General features: G+C 35.9%; 1 protein-coding gene across 5 annotated transcripts in view; it reads right to left on the bottom strand.

Annotated features, from left to right (window-relative positions):
- LOC150099751 (lachesin-like) overlaps window positions 1-23,864 on the bottom strand; it is a 373,707-nt gene that overhangs the window by 18,697 nt on the left and 331,146 nt on the right. For all 5 annotated transcript variants that reach the window (XM_090404151.1, XM_090404155.1, XM_090404152.1 and 2 more), the window contains one exon: window positions 2,774-2,984. In XM_090404151.1, coding sequence (XP_090260277.1) covers window positions 2,774-2,984 — 211 coding nt within the window. The remainder of the gene's footprint in view (window positions 1-2,773; window positions 2,985-23,864) is intronic.

Raw genomic sequence — 23,864 nt, 5'->3', positions numbered from 1 at the left:
ACTGCACTTTTCAATAATAAACTAAGAAGAATGCGGTCGTAATTATTTTAAGGACTTTCGGCATGCTCTTTTAATTAAGGATTACCCGAAGACATGAATAAAGAAATAGTTCGTATTGAGCACTTATTGCAAAATTTCACGTTTATTTCATATACTTTCTGTAGACAAAAACGTCACTACGTGCACAATCACGTGACCTGATCAGTCAGCGTCCTCATTAGCATAACGCAGTCGCGAGACGTACTCACGTTACCAAACGACGTTTTCATTACCGTTAAATCCAAATTATGAATATTAAACTGTTTCAGTTATTCTTTAATAAATTTATTTGTCCAACTTGATATTCTTGCAGATTATAATGTTGATTAAAATTAAATATTAATTTTCTTTATACTAAATTATGTCCTCTAAAAACATCTGAATATGCAACTAGAGGATTTTAATTATGAAATGTTTTATTATAATTTTTAAGGAAAAGAGAAGTCACGATACCACTAGGCGGTATATTTCCAATTCAAAAATGTGTTTATTGTTTGTTTTCGATTGAATTTATTTATTTTTATTATTTCTCTCACTTTTCTATAAATATGTAAAAATAAGAAATTTATAGGGCAGAGGTTTACAAAAGAAAATTTACATAAACTAAGGCAAGTTTAGTTTTTGGAATTCTCGGTAGATGGAGTGTCTACCGACAACTCAAGTCAACGAAAGTCTTATTTACGAATAGGTGTAATATAATAAAATTAAAAATCACTAACCGGTATCAGAATGTACGATTTGCGAATTTTTTTTTAACACAAATCTGATACTTTTACATAATTAAAGAGAAAGTGATCGGAGGGATATTTAACTTAAAACTTCAAACAGAATCTCACCTACTAGTAGGATTCAAATTTCCTTTTTAATCTAGGTTTAAAATCGTACAACGTCGTGCGTATGTTCTTGTTGCAGATATAAAGGAACAAGTCAATAATTAGGAAAAGTGAAGCAGCCTGACTCGATCAAGGTTGGCTTGTTTCATTATGCTAATTACTTCTAACGTGCACAGCTTATCAATATTAAACTCAGGTTACATCAGGGATATCCGCTTCAAGTAATTTAGAAATCGAGTTAGTCTGTTGTATACCGGTAGAAGTGTTAATCATGCTAAACCAACATCCGGGCATATTAGGGTATATTTTATTAAGAACTAGTTTGAATATCATTATTATTAGAAGTATCTAATAATAAGAAGAATATATTAGAAGTATCATTACTTCTACATACATAAACACTCGAGCTCATTTTAATAAATTTTATTCTTATTTTGTTTATTGGCTTAAATCTCATAGTACAAGTTATTAACTTCAATATAATTTATGGAAGTAAATTAAAAAATATATCTGCGTTTTTTAAATTAGAACGACAGTAAAGAAATCTATCGTTTTCTTAAAGAATTCTTTATAAAATCTTTGCTTTTTTTCTTATAAAATACTCCGTTGTAAAATCAAATCTAGAGAATAGAATATTTACTTAAGTAGTGTTTATTTCCAATTTGTTGATGGGATAAGTAAGATGAATGGACGGTTAGGTATTCTGTATTACGTCCATATTCTTACATGATTACTTGTCAGGTAATCACTTCAAGTTTCTAAAGACATGAAATATTCCAGAATTTTATTAATTTCCACCATTAAAGTATGCTAGTACAGAGTCCATCGGACCACTCTCTAGCACAGGATGTTTTAACTGATGTATCCTGTAAATCAACAGAACATTATTGACTAAACCAGCTCTCATTATTACCATCTTGAGTGCTGAATACATCTATATGTCTATATCCATTTACAGCATATTTATCTTCCGCAAAATCGTTTTTTATTTCCTTTAATACTTTCAACTTTTTCCATCGAATAGTCTACTTGCATTGACGTAATAAACGAGTCTTCTTACCAATTATGTATCACAGCAGTCAACTGCATCGCATCTTGTTAAATAGTTTGATAAATTGTATTAATAAACAGTCACTAAGATTGGCATTCTCTGTCAGGTGTACTCATAAACAAGAGGGGTACATGTTTTTAAGAGACAACGCAGGGTTCAAAAAATGGGGGGAAAAACTGTGAGAACAGTCAGGTGTGTCCTAAAAAAACCCGATATATTCTTGAGCATGTTCGGAATCGATCGCTTGCCTTACAAGAGACGAGATGAAAGGCAATTATTTCTTGCTCAATTATATAGAAGGATAAAATACAGTGATGGTTTCTGTGTGACGCAAATTTGATTATACCATTAATTAGAAAAGTTGATAAACATAATTTTTCCCTATAACTATATATTTGTACAACGTTTTACTCTGAAAATTTCCAGTTTACTTACGAAGTAATTTATTCCCATGAATTCGCGTTTGATTATCATAAAATGATGGTAATTAATACGCTCTTGAACCGTTTTCAGTAAAAATAATAAAAGAACAAAAAGGCCTAAAAGATTCTCTATATTCTCTGATGATAGTTGTTAAATAAAAGGTTAATATATTTCCACTATTAATAAGTTGGCCAACAGTATTTACCAGCCTTTGAAACTGAACGTGAAAACAATCGGCATGAGTCCTGATATTGTACTACGTAAAAGACACGATCTCTTTTTAAGCAGTGCAATATCAAGGCATTCATACTAAAATTTATACTTTTGCAGTGTTTAAGAAACAGAGAAACAAAGTAAAATACCGACGTTAATATATTTTAAACGCATGCCTTACTAAATAAAATTAAGAATAAGAAAGGTATCTTACCTATAACGTTAAGTGTTACAAAGAGACTCATTTTGGGCACAGTACTGACTTGGCATTCATATACACCTCCGTCTTTCTTTTGAGGATACTTCACTTGTAATGTCCAGTCGTCTGAATTTTCTAAATGAATTGTCTGAAAACGTTGGTCACTAGTGTATGTAAACCTTCCTACAGTTAAGACATGTAGATCCCTTCTTCGTATCCAAGATACCTGAAGAAAACAGAAGAGTTGGTATATTCATTCAAAAAAGGATTATTACATTGTGACTAATATCATGATACTTCATTTCAACAGAAAAGCCAAAGAAAAAAGTCTTGACAAACTTATGACAAGATATAAGAAATTTTCAATGACGGGCTAGTTCAACCGCAATACACGCCTCCCCCTGCACACTTTCAACTTCGTCCTCTAATGTTTTTTTATTTTTTATTTTGAACTCTTCTCGTGGGGATAATTTTTCACACTGCTTGGTATGATGTATATTATATTGTTTTTTATGATATATATATATATCATATCATAAAAATCATAGCCGCATTTTACCGGTAATAATTATAAAAATATTTTGAAGGATACACCCAGAATTATAACCAAATTCTTCGGAAAACAGTTTTACTGACATTACTGTCCTTATAAGGACTGGCTTAAAGGGGCGAAGCAAGAATGCTTTTCATCTTCCCGTTATCTGTAGAGGACAGTGTAGGGATAAAGTGTTATTGAGCTATTAAAGCTCTGATCATGGCAGGAGGGTAACAGCAATAGCCGAACCTCAGTTAGAACTTCATTTGCTGCTGCATTGCCATCCATTACCCTCCAAGGGTATTAATCACCGCATCTCACCTTTAACCAACTGACTGACTGACTGACTGACATTACATTTGCCTTTAAAATTATAAAGAACAATAAGAAGGATAAAAAATGGTTTACGAGGGATTATTTAAAAATGATTAAATGCTTAAAATATTTTTATTATTAATTAATAACAACATCTTTACTGAATTCAAATTTTATTAAGATTTATTTTTAATTTTTCTTAAAAACGGTTTGTAATTTATTGGTCACAAACCTACTTTGATTTTATTTAAAAAAAAAGGTTAATTTAAGGCAAATAACGTAAACCAGAATCGGTAGTTTTTTTTTTTTTTCCATTTTTCCCAACTCGTTTATAGACACGTTGAACTTGCAACCTATCTCAGGTACTGTCAGAAGATTCTCCCCCACCACTCCTTCTTAGGGTCAGATAGAAGATCGTACAGCCTTCGATAAAACCAAAAACATAATGCAGCTGACCGAAATCTTTTTTTTGTTTTCAACCTTTTACTGTCTCCACCAATGAGATTATCGCATTAAGTACATCTACAGAAGTACACAAGTTCTGTAGGACTATTAAATCCATCAAGATTGGCGATAGGTTTTCTTCTTTCCAGCATCTAATGGCGTTCTGCTGACAATGGGATGACCTTGAATAACTTTCTCTCTTGTCTGCATCGGCACGGGATGTGCTGCACACACACACACACACATGATAAATGACGAATGGCTTAGGACGTCAATCGAACTCACGACTGACCATGTCGTATCAAGTATTCCGCTACGGCTAAAAATAACTGGCGAGAATAAAAACGAGAGGGAGGCTGACGTCTGTTCTACTTAAAATACTTTTGAGAAACGTTACGCAGTTAGGACTCGAGAAGAATCAATCATGGCAGAGCTGAGTTTGAAATTGCAAGGTAACTTAACTATTAATTGGCGTGCAGTCGAAATTAAGACGTTACATAACGTCTTAAGAAGGATGAAATCCAAACAAGTGAAAAATGACCTTTACATTTTAAATGCGATTTCTTAGAAATACCGAGTTAGCATAGGAGCGTCTTCCATTTGGAAAGCATTAGTTTTATTAGTTTCCTGCAAAAGGGCAATTTATATCGTCTGGCAAAAGAAAATGGCTTGTGAAGTTCTTCCTAATGAGATGAAGTTTTAAAATAAAATTCCTAAAAAAACAGTGATGACCTGTGTTCGCCCATTGGTCAGACTATTCTGACCTTCAGCTGCACTTAAGTTCGGTAATACGCTAAAAGAATACTTGAGTAACAATTTCCCCCCACTAAAAAAGTAAGGGGAAAATAACACACGAAAACAAACTTATGGTATAAATGCCGAGTCAGATAAAATCTGCCCAAGCGTATAAGACACAAATTACTGCAAAGCATTAAAATAAAGATGACAATCGAATAAGATGTAATAAACAATATAACCCATATCATCACCCTTCAACTAAGAAGGAATGTTTCATACGGGGTGAACTATGCGGAGTCGAACAACTTCCTCTCTACAAACCCCGTGCAGGCTGAACTGCCCAAGTTTTACTTCAGGTTTAAAAATCGCATAGATTTATGTTCTCTCTATTCCCTGATGCTTGTCACGGGGATATTAATTTTTGTCCTCGGTGATAGGGAGATGACGTATTAGGGAACGAGCTGATCAAGCTGACTGCAGCCTTAGGATTTAACGCCTGAGAATGCCCAAGCGGAACACCCAGATTTGTTGGAAATACGTTTGATCGGGCACTGGATGTGGTGAGTATACCGAAATTTTCAACGCTTGAAGGCAACTTAATAGGAAGGTGTAAATAATACAGTTTGGTAGCGTTTCATCTTTTAAGACATTTGAAATTTTCTATCGATCTGCATTCTGCTCTGAGTGTTTTTATATGCAGACAACTGCGTCAGTATCGAGTGGAACTTCTTGGAAAGGGATATGTGGTTGCTCCTAAGGATCACAACTCCTCAATGAGTAGATCTATTCGATATCCTATCCTTAAAGATGACAAAGACGTCGCCCGTAGGAGTTTCAGGGAGAAGCACAATAAGAGGACCTTGATATCAATACTGTTTTGGTGTGAGTCCGCTACAAATCATTTCTAGAAGAGTTCATTGTTTAGAGGATCCATCTGCGTGGCTTCCAGTTCTGCTTTTGTCACTTTTGGATTTTTTCCTTTTATGGCAATTATAGACTGCGCGTATTTTGACCGCGCGGTTAGCCTAGTGGCTTTGCGCTTCGCAACCATATGCCTAGGGAAGGAGTGTCCCAGGTTCGATTCCCGTTGTAGACGTGAGGAATTTGAGGATCTTCCTCAGGCATAGCCAAGTTAGCCGGTCTTGGGCGCGGTCAGTAGGGTTTTTTCCGCCAGTTTATCTGGCGTTTTTCATCCCGCAAGCAGGCAAACCGGCCCGTGAACATACGCCTCTACAGTCAAAAATATGTCCCCCCCCCCCCCAGCGGCAGACCAGGCGACGGGTCGGTTGGGAGTAGTACTAACAAGAAGTCGCATCTCTAATAACACGCGGACCCTGCACAGGAAGCGGGAATAACGCGTAGAAGAAGATAGACTGCGCGTATTTCTCTTTTCCTATCCAGAAAATATATCAAAATCAACTACGTCCAGCAGGGTACCAGTTAGTTTTCTGCTTTTGTTTGTTTGTTTTTTTGGGTGGGGGCGGGAAGAAGAGTAGAAGTATGTATTAATGGATCTGGATATGTCTTTTTTTATTCTCTGATCTGTGGGTTTTGACTTTTAGATGGTTCAGGTGCGAGGCCATACTCATTGTTTCATTTGTTTTAACTGGAATGCGAGTGAATCATAAGGTTGACGGATGATGTAAATATTAGAAGGTTATACGTGTATGCAGGGGCGGCTCGTGCATAGGTATTAAGGAACTGCAGCACTCCAATTTTTCTCTATATATAAAAATATTTATTAATTTATTTATATTTGCTTGTAATATTTAATTTTATCAACAATCCTATACAATTCTCTTATTTTGTATAAAAATAATAAAAATCCATCTTATAGCACTCAGGAGGGCGATGGACGCTAGCAGCATTGTGTTTACCACAGTGTCATATTGCTATACGCACTATTAGCGTAATGCGGCACTGTCCATTGCGCAGTTCCACTGTTGTTTATATGCAGTTTGCGCCAGCAGTAGAGTGTTCGTAGTGCTTATCGTGTTTACTCCGTCTCTTTAAATATTTGGACATTACAATTAAAGACATTTGTTATAGTTTTTATTTTAGAACATTATTGGGATTGTGATAATGGATTTTATTTTTAAAGTAATTTTGAATTATACCAAACTGTATAATTTTATCGATAATAAACAATATTTTTTAATGTTTAATTTTAAACATAATTTTGATATTTTTTCCAAACACGTACACACTGTTCTTACAGTGTGTATGTAGATTTCGAAAGTTGCAACACCCCCACGATTTCAAGCCACGAGCCGCTACTGCATGTATGTGTTAATAATCTCCACAGATCTTACATTTTACTGTTACCTTCTCAGCTTAAAAGACGGTTATTCCAGTTGGCGTTGCAGTGTTTGTGTTTAGAAAAACTTCGGGTAATAAGAAATAACATTTCACACACAAAATGATATTCCGTATTATCCGAAGTTTCTCTCAGCATTTTGCTTTGTTTTGATCTTGAATTTCTTTCTAATTTTTCCGCCATTCGCACACTCGGAATTACGCTGGATGGTCCACCTCACAATTAAGGCATTTATTTTTTCTCAACTGGAGGGAGAATTCACAAACATCCACTGTCCTCGAAATAGAACGCCAAGAGCATACCGGAACCACAGCTAGCTTCCGGCCCAGTTCCAGAACCACGGAGAAGATTTCTTTACTTCAACACTGTCGACTTTTGCAGAAAAACCAACTAAACGAACTATCCTGGCCTGGTCATTCAAGGATTCCCCTTCCAGATTTCCAAATGGGTCACACCGCACGATGAACACGGCAGTATTGTGTTGGATCCCAGTGTTCTGTATGATAAGACAGTAAAGACGACTTAGGAGAAAAAGAAGGGGGAAGAAATTAAAGTTACAGATGGAAAGACCCAGTACCATCACTCTGGGGTCATATGCGCCCCACGTGGAATCTACAAACTAACTCATTTATTGCTGGAAGTCTAATTGAAGAAGAAAAAAAAAACGTATTCCTTTTGTTCTTCATCCTGCATTATTCAGGAGACATACTAGAGGACTTGAGAAGCGTATTATAAGCCTTTATTCCGACGTTGGGGGGGGGCTTACAAAACACGAAGTCTTGTAACTTTATTTGCCTCCACGATAATCCAATCAAATTCATTCCCCTTTACACGCAGCTTTCCCGCATTGCATTTCTGATTTATTCATGGTCACCCGAAATGCAAATTACGTATTCTCTGCAAACACTTTACCTTGTTTCTTATTCTCTCAAACATAAAAATCTTAGATTTATAAATGGGTTAGTTCTCAACGAAACATTCTATTGCAATCTTTAATATATTCTCGTAGTAAATTTGACATCTTCACACTCTCATGATTGATAAGTTGTTCGTATCGATCCTCTTCTAGTTAAGTGAAACGAGATAGGAGCTGAAATCATACATTCTTAATACCGCATTTCTTCTTATATGCATGGTCGATGCGTATCTGGTGCATTTTAGTCATCCTGCATTTTTTTGGGGGGGGGGAGTTCTTCAAGAAACGAATGCACGGTATCATCCAGGCATAATACTATGGTATCTTTTGAGAAAGAAGGAAAGGAAAAACGTCAAAAGTACCCTAGCCGAAGAGTATTCATTTGGAATACTTCAAATTGCAGTGATTACTGTGCCTTTTAATTCTGCGCATAAACAAAATGGGGCACTCTTTAAAATAAAAAATAAAAAAAGAAATTAGCAAAACCCATCCCAGGAGATCATGATTAACTACACATTTCCAGTGTAAATGGATAACTTGTCACGACAAATAAGCTGCGCTTTCTTATTGGTTTTCTTAGCTAGTATTGATGACACTTGCAATAACCACTGAAATAGCAGTGTCTGGGGAATGATAAAGTCTTATCGCCAGGATGTAAATCTTCCCTACTGTAAGAAGCATATTCTCGCTACACTTGCTTAAGGAAGTAGAAAATCTGCTGACTGGTTCATATGATTAGCGACAGAGGGTGTTATTAACTTCTTTTATGTCTTTCAAACTAAAATCTATTTTAGGAAAATAATACGTCTTATTGAAAAGTGGAGTTTCATGCAAAAGACAGGCTTAGTAACCAACTGAAATTTATTTTGCCTTTTAAAAAGAAATATTGGCAAGTATCTTAATTTCTTTTCTTTATGTTGTCGTCAATATTTAAGGGTTATTTCAAAGTCAAACATTTTTTTTTTGTTATTCCGACGATCTTAAAAATCATGGTATTTTGAGGAACAGCCAAATCACTCATTATTATGGTTTCCTGGTACCATTTCGGCGTCTTGACTCAATATTTGCTTGTTTTTATTGGAAGCCTAAGGAACCCAACATTAAATTTCTCACATTACCAAACACTTAAGAAAATAAATAAAACATTACAAATATATGAATATAAACTACATTGGCGGAATTTTACTCGTCGATTTTTATAGTAATAAAAAATTCTGTATGTTTCGTTGTTTACTAACAGCTTCATCAGGAAGATAATGGCCAAGAGAATATGCAAAACATCTGAGCACTTATAACAGTAGTTGTTTTGAAATATAAAAATTAATAATGACGTAATTAGTCGCGCGTGTCGTTTACCACTTCACACGTGAACTGTTCATTGTTCCACAAACGGCATTCAAATCAACCAGCCAGTTTAGGTATGATGTCGTTATTTCCAAAAGGTTGTATTGAAGAATCCTTAGCATCTTTTTTCTTCATGGCACCATTAATCTCTTCCAACTTTGTTTTGAATAATCTTTCTTTAGGTGAAAATTAATTTTATTTCAAGAAATACGGCTGAACTATAAGCTTCCAATTTTTATATAGAAAAATTAGAAGCAGTTATTTTACAATTGAATGATATCTTTATTGGTTGGAAACATATTTTAAAATAGGAACCAAAACCTCATTCTTCATCATATTTGGAAGTCTCCTATACTTTTGTGTAGCCTACTCAGATCTCAATTATGCCAAGAATCATCTAAAGATTTTACACAACTGTTGTCAAAAGTATTAAGATTTATTTATTTTATTTTGGTATGTTTTCTAGTACTTTTATCTTTCTGAAGCTATCAGTAAATAGTGAAAATGCAGATAGCTTTTTTAATTACTATAAAATACGAGTCATTGCGTAGTTTCGTATCGATATCTCTAGAATTACCTTACTGAAATTAATTTAAAAAAATATTATAATAGACATATCACTTATATCAGATATTTTGGTTCAGTAATCGATAACTAAAACTAGTGAAATCGCCAAAGTATGATTTATTAGTAATTAAGCCGAGATTTCTCAAACATTGCATTAATAATCTATAAATTCATATTAAAAATCAATTTAAAATTTAGCTTAAAATAATTGTAACTAAATAGTTAAAAAATTCTAATGAGATTAGTAAGTACACCACTTTTTTATTTATACACTATTAACTATTATTCGATGAAGGAAATAATTTAATTGTAAGGAGGTCTAGATAGAATCGACCGTGAGATGAGGGGTGATTAATACCCTTGGAGGGTAATGGATGGCAATGCTGTAGCCAATGAAGTTTAACTGAGGCTCGGCTGTTGCTGTTACCCCATGGGGCGTAGAGATTCGAGAGTTTTGAGTTCGCTCTCTTAAGGTTTTTGCCTTAAGGGAGCAATTTGAGTCTCCGGGGAAAGTGTTCTCCGGCACGGCCCGCTGAGGGGCTTTGTTGGTGAATGCTTTTCTTCTGAATTCTGAATATGAGCGGTTCTGCTGGGTGGTGGTGGGTGGAAGGCCAACGCTGAGATGAGATATGGACGGTCTTTCGCCCTAGGGATCGTCCGAATTTGTAGAGACGCCATTACCTTTAAATATGTTAATGGATGGCAATGCTGTGTAGCCAATGAAGTTCTAACCGAGGCTCGGCTATTGCTGTTACCCTCTTGCCATGATCAGAGCTTCAATTCAATAGCTCAATAATAACACCTTATCCCTACACTGTCCTCTACAGATAACGGGGAAGATGAAAAGCATTCTTGCTTCGCCCCTTTAAACCAGTCCTTATAAGGATTTAATTGTAATAATATAATGTTTTTGCTTTGGTTATGCCGAAAAATAAGGTGAGATTGAGCACACAATAATTGAATGACTTAAAAGTACGTCTTTAGGACAAGACACAAATTGCTTTGTTTGGCTAGAGATTTAACCATTAGAGCAAACAAGGGCACAAAGTACTGTAAGATTGACATTAAAAAGAGTTCAGAAGTATTCTCCCGAGTTGAATAATCCTGGTATTCAGCATTCTGTATTTATTTACTATCCTTTGGATTCTTGCACTGACTACAAATTACACCCAGAATATTCGGAACGTCAGGATAATTTTCTTGTGTAAAAATCAAATGAATATGACACCAGAAAAAATTAAACATGCTACGTAGTACATAACGAATACTTCAGGACATTCCCCCCCTCTACATTCCTAATTCATAAACATGCAACCTATTGTAATGAAATAAACTTAAAATTTCCAGATGTTTAGAGCAAGATATAAACATACTGTATATCTTGGGATTATTCCGTAAATGGATCATAAAAAATCCTGCCTGGTGGAAAAATATAGTATAAATCCTTAAGGTTGATGAAGTCGTAAGCCCTCTTATTAGTTTCTTGCGTTTATATCCGTTTCTCAAAGCACTTGGAAAACCTAACCATCTTTTTCTAACATCAACGGAAGTCTTGGTTTGCTCTCAGCTTCTTATTCTCTAAATAATTTCTCATCCATTTTTTTTTTCCCCAGTTTATCTCCAAGCCACGTTTTCTCAGAAAGCTGCCTCACTGTATTCACCCAAGTCGGCAATTCCTGAGTGGAAAGTGATATTGGAATCACATTAGTGGTGCCTGGTCTTTTTCTTTCGAAATCTACCGCGCAATGGCTTTTCTCTATCCAAACGAATTACATGCTCCAAAAAACAAATTAAATAAACACCGAGAGAGCACAGACCCACATTCTTATCTTTTGTACGTGCCCACCTCCACAAACTTCTTCGTAGAATCATTATGAATCATGGCGAAAAACGTGAGTTAATACGCTCTCTTCAATGGCTTTAACCAACGATGAACACTGCACATAAAACCGGACGATAGACCTATTCGCCACTCGCTACCTGAAACTGCCGGTATCTATAAACTATCAAATATATGACACTTGCATTATGGAAACTAAGTCTCAACTTTATATTTATTTTTTATGATAATTTGAATGAGATTTTGCGTATAAAGAAATGCGAAACTAACGAATAATAGTTTGGCTTGTTTGATTTGTAAATAGCGTACCCTTGACAACAATGACGTCACATTTATTTCTTGTATAATTGTACCTAAAATAATCTCTTTTTATACTCTAGCAGGTGGTTTGTGCAGTCTGTTTAAATGATCTTAAATAATAATTATATACTTCATTTACTAAATAATCTATAATTTATTTTGCCTATAATATATTTAATTATAAATAGATATAAATTAGTGATAAGTTAAATTTTTCCTACACCATTAAGATATACAGATACTGGTAATTGATAAACTAATAATAGCAAATTCTTTCGTTTTTTTTTTTGAGGATGATGTTTATGGATTGAAGAATCCAATACCCTTGGAGGGTAATGGATGGCAATGCTGTAGCTAATGAAGTTCTAACTGAGGCTCTGCTATTGCTATTACCCTCCTGCCATGATCAGAGCTTTAATTTAATAGCTTAATAACACCTTATCCCTACACTGTCCTCTACAGATAACGGGGAAGATGAAAAGCATTATTGCTTCGTCCCTTTAAGCCAGTCCTTATAAGGATTATAAGGACTTCTTTCGTTTTTATTTTAAAAGCTTGGAAGCTGATCATTCTTGTTCACGATTTTTGAAGTACGTATGTCGTTATTTTGCTGTCTACGAAAGCAAAATTAAATAATTTAATTCAAGATAAGCCCTGTCTGTTACAGAATGGGCATTCCCATTAATAAATTTGCCCATTGGTGTCACAGAATTCATTACGAAAAACATGGGTCTGATCTCTGTCATAAGCCAATTTAGAGCTTTTTGTAACGTGTTGGTACGCAGGCCTCACAACGAACAGTAACTGATTTATGACCACATTTTACTATTTCATAAGTAAATAAATTCCTGACAGTATAAAGTAGTTCACTAATAACAAATTTAATTCAATTCAACTAACAAATGAAATGCATGTTTAAAAGTGGGAATAAAACCCGAATGAAGAAAAGTTAATGCTAATAGCTACTGATAAGCCCATTTCATGTAAAGAAATAAATATTTTGTTGAAAATGGAATATTTTCGTATATTTTTCGAAGGAAATAAGCGGGTATATAGAATAGTTATCAGAAATCATTAAAATTAATAGTTCATTGATGATGCTTGCGCATGTAAAAACTCGTCATTTTGTAAGAAAAGTACAAGAATTTGAATAGGAAAGAAATTATTATCAAGACGGAGAAAACTTTATTGAATGATTAAACTGAAATCATCAGGGAAATACTTGGGCTGTTTGTCATCCAAAATGTGACAAATGAAACGACTGAAATCATTAGACTGGTAACAATTTGTTTTAATATACCGCGTAATGATTCTTCTGGTTGAAGTAAACATGAAGTGAACTGTTTCCAGTTGATTTTTTTTGCCATTCTCTTTCGATATGGATAATGGATTCAGACATTAGTTTCGTGGACCGAAAATATTTGATTTAATAACATGATTTACAAGCAAAAACGACCAAGTTAACTACTAACGAATAAAAATGAGAATTTTTATACCGATAAATACGTTAGGGTAGAAGACTGTGTTTAGGAAATGACATCAGAATTTACGAAATTTAAGTCCTACTGAGAGACAATAACGTGTAGTGGGATTAATGGATGACGTTTTGTATTTTAACAATTTAAAAAGTTAATCGACGAATGTATTTTAAACGAAATTGCGTTACACAATTACTAAGAATGTATTTGAAATTCATTAGGGGTTTAATATTTTGGAAAATATTCACAAAGACTTGTTTGTGTGGGCTACGATAAACATGTTAATGGGTTATTGCTTGTGGATTGGAAAAGCCTGAGAAATCATTTGATGTAGAATAGCTCTACTGTTCATTTTAAAATTACCTTTCAACGAATATGTGTAGTTTGAAAAAAACGTAAAGAAAAATTTAGAATATCAGGTATGAATCCACATACGTTAATATCTAAACGTTGGTTTGTTAATAAAGAAAAAATGGACTATTCAAATCATGGAACTGACTGTGGATTCAAATTCCAATTACTGAAACTGCAGCTTCTGTTAAATTGGAAGAATTACATCTAATTAAATATGAATGAGATATGCGCGAAGTAGGAGACTAGGGAGGGATGAGTTTGTTTCGCAGCACCATTTTCAGACATTACAATAAGATAGGAACTCACTTTAAAACGAAGACGACGAGACCACGATTTCTGACATCCGTACAAATTTTTCTCTTACCTTAGTTTATCAATGACATCCTCCTCCCCCCCCCCCCCCCTTCCAACAGTAGGATCCGAAAAGCATAAGTTTACATCCACTTACTTGACTTTTAGATTTGGTCTCTACAAGGCTAATAACACTAAATGAATCAACTTCGCAGCTCACCGTATCTAATTATTTTGTTAATTCTGACATTTTAGCGAATCTGTCGTGTAGTTGCATTCTGGTTGTGTCAGATGACAATCGCTTAATGAGAGTCCACTAAAAGCTCTGAATATGGTGGGAACTTCGTAATTGGATTCTGGCCACGTCTCTGTCGCCTTACCTTGTGTCCCGGTGCGTTTTCGATTTTTCTGACGAGTCGAATAGAAGGAGTCCATTTATCACCGGTCTCATTATTGATTTATGTTCGCCCACAGGATGAGCATTGCTTGCCTCTACGGAAAATTGTCGGATGAAAATTGCTCCTAAAAGAGAGGATCTAAAATATATAACACTGGCTGATCTCATTCATCTTTTTTTTTTTTTCGCGCTGCATTCTCTGATGTGATAGTGTAATACTGCATTACCAGATTATCAATAGCCTTTATTACTGTCCTTTGGTGATTTTGTTTTACTCTACACACCCATTTGTGGTTGAAAAGCCACGAACAAATTGTAGTAATTTCCGCTAGTCACATTTAGCCATCTTAGACAAGTATAAGGATAAACCATTCCTTATTCTATCGCATGGTAGATATGCTTGCTAGAGATCAAGTTTGGTAAATTTTCAAGCCTTAGAAAGAAGGGTAGATGGACTTTAACCAGGAGATTAAAATCACTTACCTGCAGAACATTTTCTTTCCAAGGGCAGGCCTTTCTGACAAAAAGCCTGCCACCCTCTGAATGACACCCGATAACACATTTTCAGTTGCAAAAGCCCTAACAATAGTTTTTCGTGTCTTAGACAAGATGTGAACCCAGATACTTCAACCAAAGGGGATTATATGTTACAGAGTGAGATGTGGAGACTAGTGTATAAGTATTATTGCGCTGGTCTGACTTAAATGTACCTTTAAGGTGCATTTCAGTCAGACCAACGGTACACTTCTATCAAGTTAGATACAGGTATATCATAATAAGTAAGATAAAATTATACGTATCATATGCCAGCTTTTATTGTATCCTTTTCTAGCAAGATGACGACTCAAATTTGAAGTCAGTTGTTTAGAAATCTAATGCCCTACTATGTTGTTTATAAGTTTTTACTGGTGTGGTTCGACGTTTGTCACCGGGTTCAAAATAAAAAGCCTTCAATCAGCACAATGCATTGTTAGAACAGGGTCTCTTAAGAAGATGTCCAGGCTTGCAGGTTTTTTAAAACGATGTTATGGAGGGTAAAAAACAAATGCTGTTTACATTTGCACATCATCTTGAAGAGACATATTACGAATCGCGAGTGAAATGATGTATTTGAGTACTCGTAAATCCCGCTATGCAAGTGCACTTTATTTTACTGATCAGGCGGTGTTTAATCGAAATGGAGTGAATAATATTAGTAAAAAAATCACTTATGGAGTGAGGCAAATCCCTCCATTGCAGTAGACATTTATCGTTTTTTTTTTAGACATTCCGTATTTTCATGTCGTGAATGAGGAGCACATATGGGGCACCTATTTTACGGTTATTTAATTGCATTCTCAGTCCCCTAACCCAATGATTAAAGTCTTTAGTTTAGAAGTAATTAGTAATGTGTCAATATTGATTCCTGCAAATAGCTAACAAGAAAATACTCTAAAGAATGGCTATGATGTTAAGCCTTCGTATGTTTATCCTTGATGGGAAACATACCTTTATCCTAACATGATAAATAGCGTCTGGGATGTATCTAGAATGTGCGCGTGCAGATAATCATAAAACGTTTATCTGTAGCTATCCAACTACATCCGCTCTAACTTGTTAAAGGATTCCGACTATCAAGTAAATGGAATAAAGATTTTTACCAAAACTAAATCGCAGACAGGCATTCAAGACAGTTGACTGCCTTTTAAAGCAAGCACTCTGAGAGTGTTTGTAAATTTTAAGATTATCGATATAATTTGCTTCAGTTGATTTATAGTGTTGTCATGAGCAACATATATATACAATCTTATATAGAAAGTTTACTGATGTACTAGCTAGTCTAATAATCCAAAATTTTTAGACCAAGAGAAACGTTAGTTTTAAAGAAACCGAACTAGAAAAAAAATACACTCAACAGTGCTCACTACAGAGTGGTTGAAAGTAACAGTAATCTTCGTTCAAAAAAAAAATAGAAAAAAATACAGCAAATTAAACATTCTGAAAGAAAATGTCAAGACAAAACCACAACATGAAACCAAACATTTAATCATACGACAGCAACCTTTGATTTGTGCAGAAACAACGAATAGAAAATTCCCAGAAAACCTCGGGTCCCTTTGCGTAAAGCAATTGATCACGACGTTATTTGGTAAAGTGAGAAGGCTGACCTACGCAGTCTGTGGTCTGACAAGATGAATTGAGGCACATACACACACTGCTCCAATCAGGAGAAGTGCGAGGGTACTGACAACCCAAATAACACGTGGGTCCAACTATTTGATAAGCATCATGAAAAGATAAATTTTATTGCAATGAAGAATGGATTTTGAGTGTAGGGTAGTTCACAGTTTATTTGCTGAGGTTTTGACTTCACAAGTTCAGAATTCTTGTCATTCACATTTCATATTTTCATCATAATGCACAGGAAAATTTAAAAGCAAACAAAAAAATTCTTTTGATGCATCGCACCAATAAAACTATGCTTAAAATACGCTATAGGATAAGTAACAAAAATGCATTCCTAACTTATTGATGTGACTTTTATGTTTGTACCAAAGCTATTTGCAAATCTTGGAGTTCTAGTTACAAACTTAGCAGGTGTCTATATATTTAGAACAGTCGACATTTTCATTTTTAATTATTTAAAATTCTTTGTGACACATTATTTGTCAACATCAGAATGTGAAATGAAAGAATAGTATAAATTAACACTCATAATTGCTTCCGGAAGGTGACGACACTTAACTGGTTGTTATGGCGCCTCATTTATCCGAGTCCATGACAGAGGAATAAGTCTATTGAAATTCTGGGGGCGCTGAAACAGCTCAACTTCATTGTTCCTCTGGTATGGACAGAGACAGAACTCATATTATGTTTTGGGATGTCCTAAAGGCCTCGTGCTTTTGTCGCAAACTTCTGAAAAAGGTATGCAAAACGCATAAGCATTTATCATTCCTTTATATATTCTTAAATGTGTCAAAGCACTACAAGATGGCGAATAATTTTGATATTTAACTTTGATTTATGAACAGTTTTTTTCCATGAAGAAATTATTTTAGTTGCTAACGACTACAAGAATTTAGACGCTCATAAATATTCGTAACTTTATCACAACTGAATGTGTAAAAACTTTGTGATAAAATTGAAGCACAGATGCCGCTAATTTTTTCTTTAGACTTTCTAACTTCTATTACAGAAGAAAAGTTAGTTTTATGGCAGTAGTAAAGCGGTCAATCCTTCACCTTTCTGTTAGAGTGATCGATAAAGACATCGATTTGAAAAAGAATCTGTCGCTCGGGGAAATAAGTTTCTTTTATAGTAGTGACAGGACACGACACAATCGCGAAGTAGGAAATGACTGTATCCGACGATTCTTTAGACACGGGAAAAGTTCTTAGGAACTGTGTGCCACAATCTGACACTGCTCAGCACAGAATTTAAGTCTCTTTCTTCTTCTTCTTTTTTTATCCTATTAGTTCGGATGATAAAGCGTCAGAACCCTTATATTGCCTTTATGCTTATCCCTGTGACCCGCTAACCCTTATCTGGTTGGATTTTTGAAGGGAAAATTGAATCGTTTTTCAAAAATCACCTGTTAACTTTAACTAGATAGTTATTAATAGATCGGCATCTGATCCTGTCATAGTCATTGAGAGTAAGAAGTTAAGAGAAAGCTAATGCAAACTTCATTTTTTAAAAAAAACCAAAAATGTTAAGAAAAGGAGAAATTTCAGGTTGACTCCATATTTGCATTGATTTTTAAAGTACAGTATTTAGAAATGATTATGTTGTGTTTGAATTACGCAAAGACTTCCAAATTCATAAATTCTCAAATAACAAATTCGCAACTAGCATTATTCAAATCATTACATTCAAGTCCTTAAAAGGACTGGCTTAAAGGGAGAATATGAAAAGCAAGAATGCTTTTCATATTCCCCGTTATCTATAGAGGACAGTGTAAGATAAATGTGTTATTGAGCTATATAATAAATATAAATAAAGCTCTGATCATGGCAGGACAGTGTAAGATAAATGTGTTATTGAGCTATATAATAAATATAAATAAAGCTCTGATCATGGCAGGAGGGTAACAGCAATAGCCGAGCCTCAGTTAGAACTTCATTGACTACAGTATTGCCATCCTTTATCCTCCGAAGGTATTCACACATCATTGCAAGACGTTGCTGACTATAAGGGTGAAGCAAAATGCTTTTTTAATCCCTGCTATCTGATAAGGATTGCTGTGTGAGGAAAAGTTTATGAGCTAAATGCTCTGCCTGAGTGAGTGTGATTTAGAGATCTTCATTGGAAGTAGGATGGCCTTCGGTCTCCTGTATTTTGAGAAGTCTGTTTCATCATAATTGGCTGCTTGTTGCACTAATTCATTTGGATGTGAAGAGGACACTGAGAAGAACTTCACTGCTGAAGACTGCAGGAAAGAGTAGATGTAGGGGATATTTGTATCCCGGTGGAGTTGGACATTTCTGACATACCATGGTGTGTTCAAGATCATGCGGAGACATTTGTTTTGCACTTTCTGTAGTTTGAGGATATTTGTACTTGAGGTGTGGCTCCAGGCTGGGGAAGCATAAGTAATAATGGGTCGAATCATCAATTGATAAAGGAGCAGTTTTATTTTGGTATCCAGCTTGCTATTCCTATTGATAAGAGGGTAAAGCTGTGCAATGACTCTTGATGCTTTCGAACATGAGGCTTTTATATGTGAGCTGAAAGTTAGTTTTCTGTCCAGCAGTACACCCAGATATTTAGCTTCTGGTTTCCAGGGAATCTTCGTATTAAATAGGAGGATGTCATCTTTGGGAGATATTGTGTTTTTAGTGAAGAGCATGGCGATACTCTTCTGAGGGTTTACTTGCAGTCTCCATTCCGAGAACCAGTGCTCTAATCTCTGCAGGTTTTCTTGCAGTTTCAAGGTGCGGTTTAATAGATCTGGCTAGTATAGCTGTGTCGTCTGCGTATAGGGTATAGGGCAATAATGGATGACATTGGATTGTGCGGAATATCCGCCATGTAAATCGCGATAAGTATCGGTGCCAGAAGGGACCCTTGAGGAACTCCTGCCAAGATGCGTCGCTGGGTAGATAATATGTCATTTAGTTTGACTTGCATTCGTCTGTCACTAAGAAATGACTTTATGATTTGGACTAGATCTAATGGAATGCCAGCCAAAATCAACTTGTATAGCAGTCCAAAGTGCCATAATTTGTCGAACGCCTTTTCTAAATCAAGAAAAACTGCTCCGGTGTATTGATGCCAATTAGAACTTGTGATAATGAATTCTATTAGTCTATGAATTTGTTGGGTGGTACTGTGAAATTGGCGAAAACCAAACTGTTCTGAAGGAAGGATGTTTAATTTTTTTACTGAAAGTTGAATTCTGGAAAGGATAGCTTTTTCTGCTATTTTGCCCAAATTAGAAATCAGACTTATGGGACGATAACTTTGAGGCTGCTGAGGATCCTTGCCTGGTATGTATATAGGAACTACGTCTGCCAACTTCCATGCAGAGGGGAAGTACTTAAACCTGAACATAGCATTTATTATTGTTGTGAGATATACGATGGCCTTTCGGGGTAGCAGTTTAATAACTTTGTTGGAGATGCCGTCAGGCCCTGGAGCTTTTTTATTCTTTAAATTCTTTATAATGTCATAAATTTCAGCTCGGGAAGTAGGTGTGAGTTGGCTGGTACAGGTATCAGGCCGTTTTAACATGTGTCTGACGTGGCGGTGGACTTTGTAAATATGATTGAAATTTAGATTATTGTATGAAGGGCTACACTGTTTTTCTAAATTTTTAGCTATAGTTTCGGCTTTTTCTGCATCTGTGTAAACAATGTTCAGGTCAGATGTGAGAGGAGGAAGAGATTTGTTTTTGTTTTTGATGTTTCTCAGGAACTTCCAAACGGATTCATCACCAGGTGATATGGAGACTAATTTATCTTCCCATAGTTTGTTTCTATGGACTTTAAGTGCATCTCTCACTGCACTGTTCATTTTGTTGAGATATTTTTTGTCTTGGGGTGCTCTGGTGTTGTGGTATCTTTTTCTTGCTTTATTTTTCTCCCTGATTAAGTTCATTATGTCATCTGGTAGTCGTTTAGGCTTGAAGGCAACTGAATTTGAAGTGATAGATGCTATGGCTGTGTTAATTTGATCAGTAAGTTTATTGACTGCAGAATCAATTTCTTCCTTGGAATTAATATGAGGGATGGGATCAATGTAGTTTGGAAGCATTTTGGATAGCTTTTCCCAGGGAATGAAGGTATGAGGCGAATGGGGAAGATCCCTCTGATAACTCAGTTGGAGCAGAATAGGATTGTGGTCTGATGATAACTCATTCAATGATTCCAGAGAGTACTGTAGGTTGACATTCTGAAGGACAGCTACATCCAAGACGTCGGATGAGCCAGTAGAACTGTGGTTAGTTGGCACTGAGGGACCAGCCACAGTTGCGCAATTTGAGCTTGTGTAGTTGAAGAGGATGCGGCCATTCCCATTTATAGACCTACTGCTCCAGGCGTGATGTTTTGCGTTAAAATCTCCAGCAATAATAACCGGCAGTTTAATGCCGAGGATAGCCTCCAGATCTGTGGTCAGCAATGTTTTTGATGGTGGGTTATAAGCAGAATATATTTTTATGTTTCCGATAGAGTTTGTGATGACATTGATACCTGTAAGTTCGAGATTGGTGGTTATAGGAATGGCTACAGCATGATAATTGATGTGATTTTTAATGAGGATGGCTGTGCCACCACCTCTGTAATCCAGTCTGTCATTCCTGTAGAGTTGATATCCTTTGAATTTATAATTGTCAGCAGGTCTTAGATGAGTCTCATTAATTAATAATATATCCGGATTATATCTGTCATTGAATTCCTGCACTTCTAGTATTTTATTTTTAAGGCCGTTGGCATTCCATGAGATAATCATTAGAGAATCTGGGGTAAATTTTTTCCTATGCATTGGAGAGTGCAGATAAAATGAGCTGTGTTTGCTGCAAGAAACTTTTTGTAGTGCTCAGTGATGGATTTGCGTTACTGAAATCCTGTAACATATTTACAAGAGAAGAGGTGATGATGGCTGTTATATTTGAATGTGGATTTGTCATATTCTGGTCATGGATTGCTTTTTTGGGGCGGGTCACATCAGCATATGTTCTTGTTTGGTGTTGAAGATTTATTTTCTTAGGGGGCTCAGTTGATGGTGGGTGAACACCTGTCATCTTGTTCAAGCTAATAGGAGCCTGATGAACTTGAGCTTCTGGGGGCTTTCGTTTCTGTCAGTGAGGTAGACTGACTGGTTAACTCAGTTTGTCTGTTTTTTGGGTGGGCAAATGCACTCTCTGTAATTTGCAAGGTGGGGGCCACTGCAATTAGCCGGGGTGGTTTTTGGCTTGGAGCAGGTATATGTGGGGTGGGTGTCACCACATTTCAGACATCTGTATTGAGCTTTGCACAACTTCTGGGCATGACCAAATTTTTGGCATCTATGGCACTGCCCAGAAGAGGCCCTCTTCCTAAGTGGCTCTGTTGAGACCTTAAGCCCACAGATTGTCTTCAAGTTATAAATATCTTTATAGATGTTGTGTATTTCCACCAATACTAGAGGCATACGGGTCTTGTTAGATCTGTACATTCTACTGACTTTGATGGGAGGCAGATCTTGCATGTTGAGGTCAGCAGCTATTTCAGCTGTTTCAATGTATTCAGATACTCCTCGGAGTACCACTTTAAAATTTTTCTCCAAGGTAAGTGTGAAGGTATGATATTATATACCTCTTGTGTCCAACTCCTCGTTTAGATTTCTGTAGTCAGACACTGTAGTGGGCTGAATTTTGATGCCCTCCTCTGTGTTCTTGGCAGTGGAGTAATTTATCTGCAGGTTGGCCATGGTGGTTCTTAAGGCTGTCCATCTCTGCTTTTCCCTAAGAATGACTGGAGGCACCTTTTCATTGGTGGAGGCAGAGGAATCTGTGTTGGGGGCATCTTCATCCATGCCATTTTCATTTACTGACTCCGAGGCGAGAGTTTTGCGTTTTTTACGCGCGTGCCTCTCTTCTTGATGAATGAGTAGAGTCAGAGATAATTGGACTTAGTTTTTCCTCCATTTGAGGAACGTCTTCATTTTGATCTTCATCAGTTTCGGGTAAAGAGTAAAGATTCAGGAAGCCAGGCCATTCAAGCTCGAACTTCTTAAGGAGTTTCTTTACGAAGCTGAAAGCCAGTCCTTTATCTAGAGAGTCTATAATGATATCAGGATCTATCAAGTTTGATGGCCATTTGAGCTTAAAGCGCTGGCTCTTCATCCGGCGAATCTGTGAGGGCGTCCAAATCTAACACATTCATCACTGACAGTTTGCGTATAAACGCAAGTAAATGGATCTGAAATAGATACGCTAACAATGGAGATTCTAACGGCTGTTAGGCCTAACGAATCGTCCTCGTTGCAATTAGAGTCCACTTACCTTCGCTGATGTACTTGAATACAGTATAATCCGCAATTTAATGACTTTAAACACGTCTCAGCTAGTTAATCTAGCAGCTAAACTACAAAACCAAAGTTTCTCATCATAACTATTTAAATCACTGATCACATATATAAACACTTGGCAACCGCCATTACGCACCAGCGCCCTCCACAAATCATTGCATCCTTATAAGGACTGGCTTAAAGGGGCGAAGCAAGAATGCTTTTCATCTTCCCCGTTATCTGTAGAGGACAGTGTAGGGATAAGGTGTTATTGAGCTATTAAAGCTCTGATCATGGCAGGAGGGTAACGCAATAGCGGAGCCTCAGTTAGAACTTCATTGGCTACAGTATTGCCATCCATTACCCTCCAAGGGTATTGGATTGAATGAATCAATCACCGCATCTCACGGTCGATTGATTTCAAATTATTGCATTTTTCTGTAATTGATATTTATAGAATAGGATATAAAAGAAAAAATGGTGTCTAACTAATGTCACTCTATTCATGAAAAATTTTTAAAAAATCCTTTAAAAAATTTCAAGTTCAGAAATATAATTTCTTTTCTTTTATAAACAAATATGTTTGTTTAGATATTTTCAAAAAGAAATGTAGGAAATATTTCTACACTCCAAGTTTGAATTAACAGTTAGAAATGGTATTTTGTAACCTGTTTAGCGAAATATATTGCGGTTGTGCAAACCTTGACAGCTGTGCAACCAATGAAAGATTACTAATGCAATTGAAGTTGGAAAAGTACCAGAATAGTGTGAGTAATACAGTCAGTCCTTCATTGTAATAAC

This window comes from Typopeltis vanoorti, chromosome 14, assembly GCF_054136105.1.
Source record: "Typopeltis vanoorti isolate ZY-2024b chromosome 14, IOZ_Tvanoo_1.0, whole genome shotgun sequence".
Lineage (NCBI taxonomy): Eukaryota > Metazoa > Arthropoda > Arachnida > Uropygi > Thelyphonidae > Typopeltis > Typopeltis vanoorti.
The sequence above is the reverse complement of the archived record's forward strand: the minus strand, read 5'-3'. Positions and strand labels throughout refer to the sequence as shown.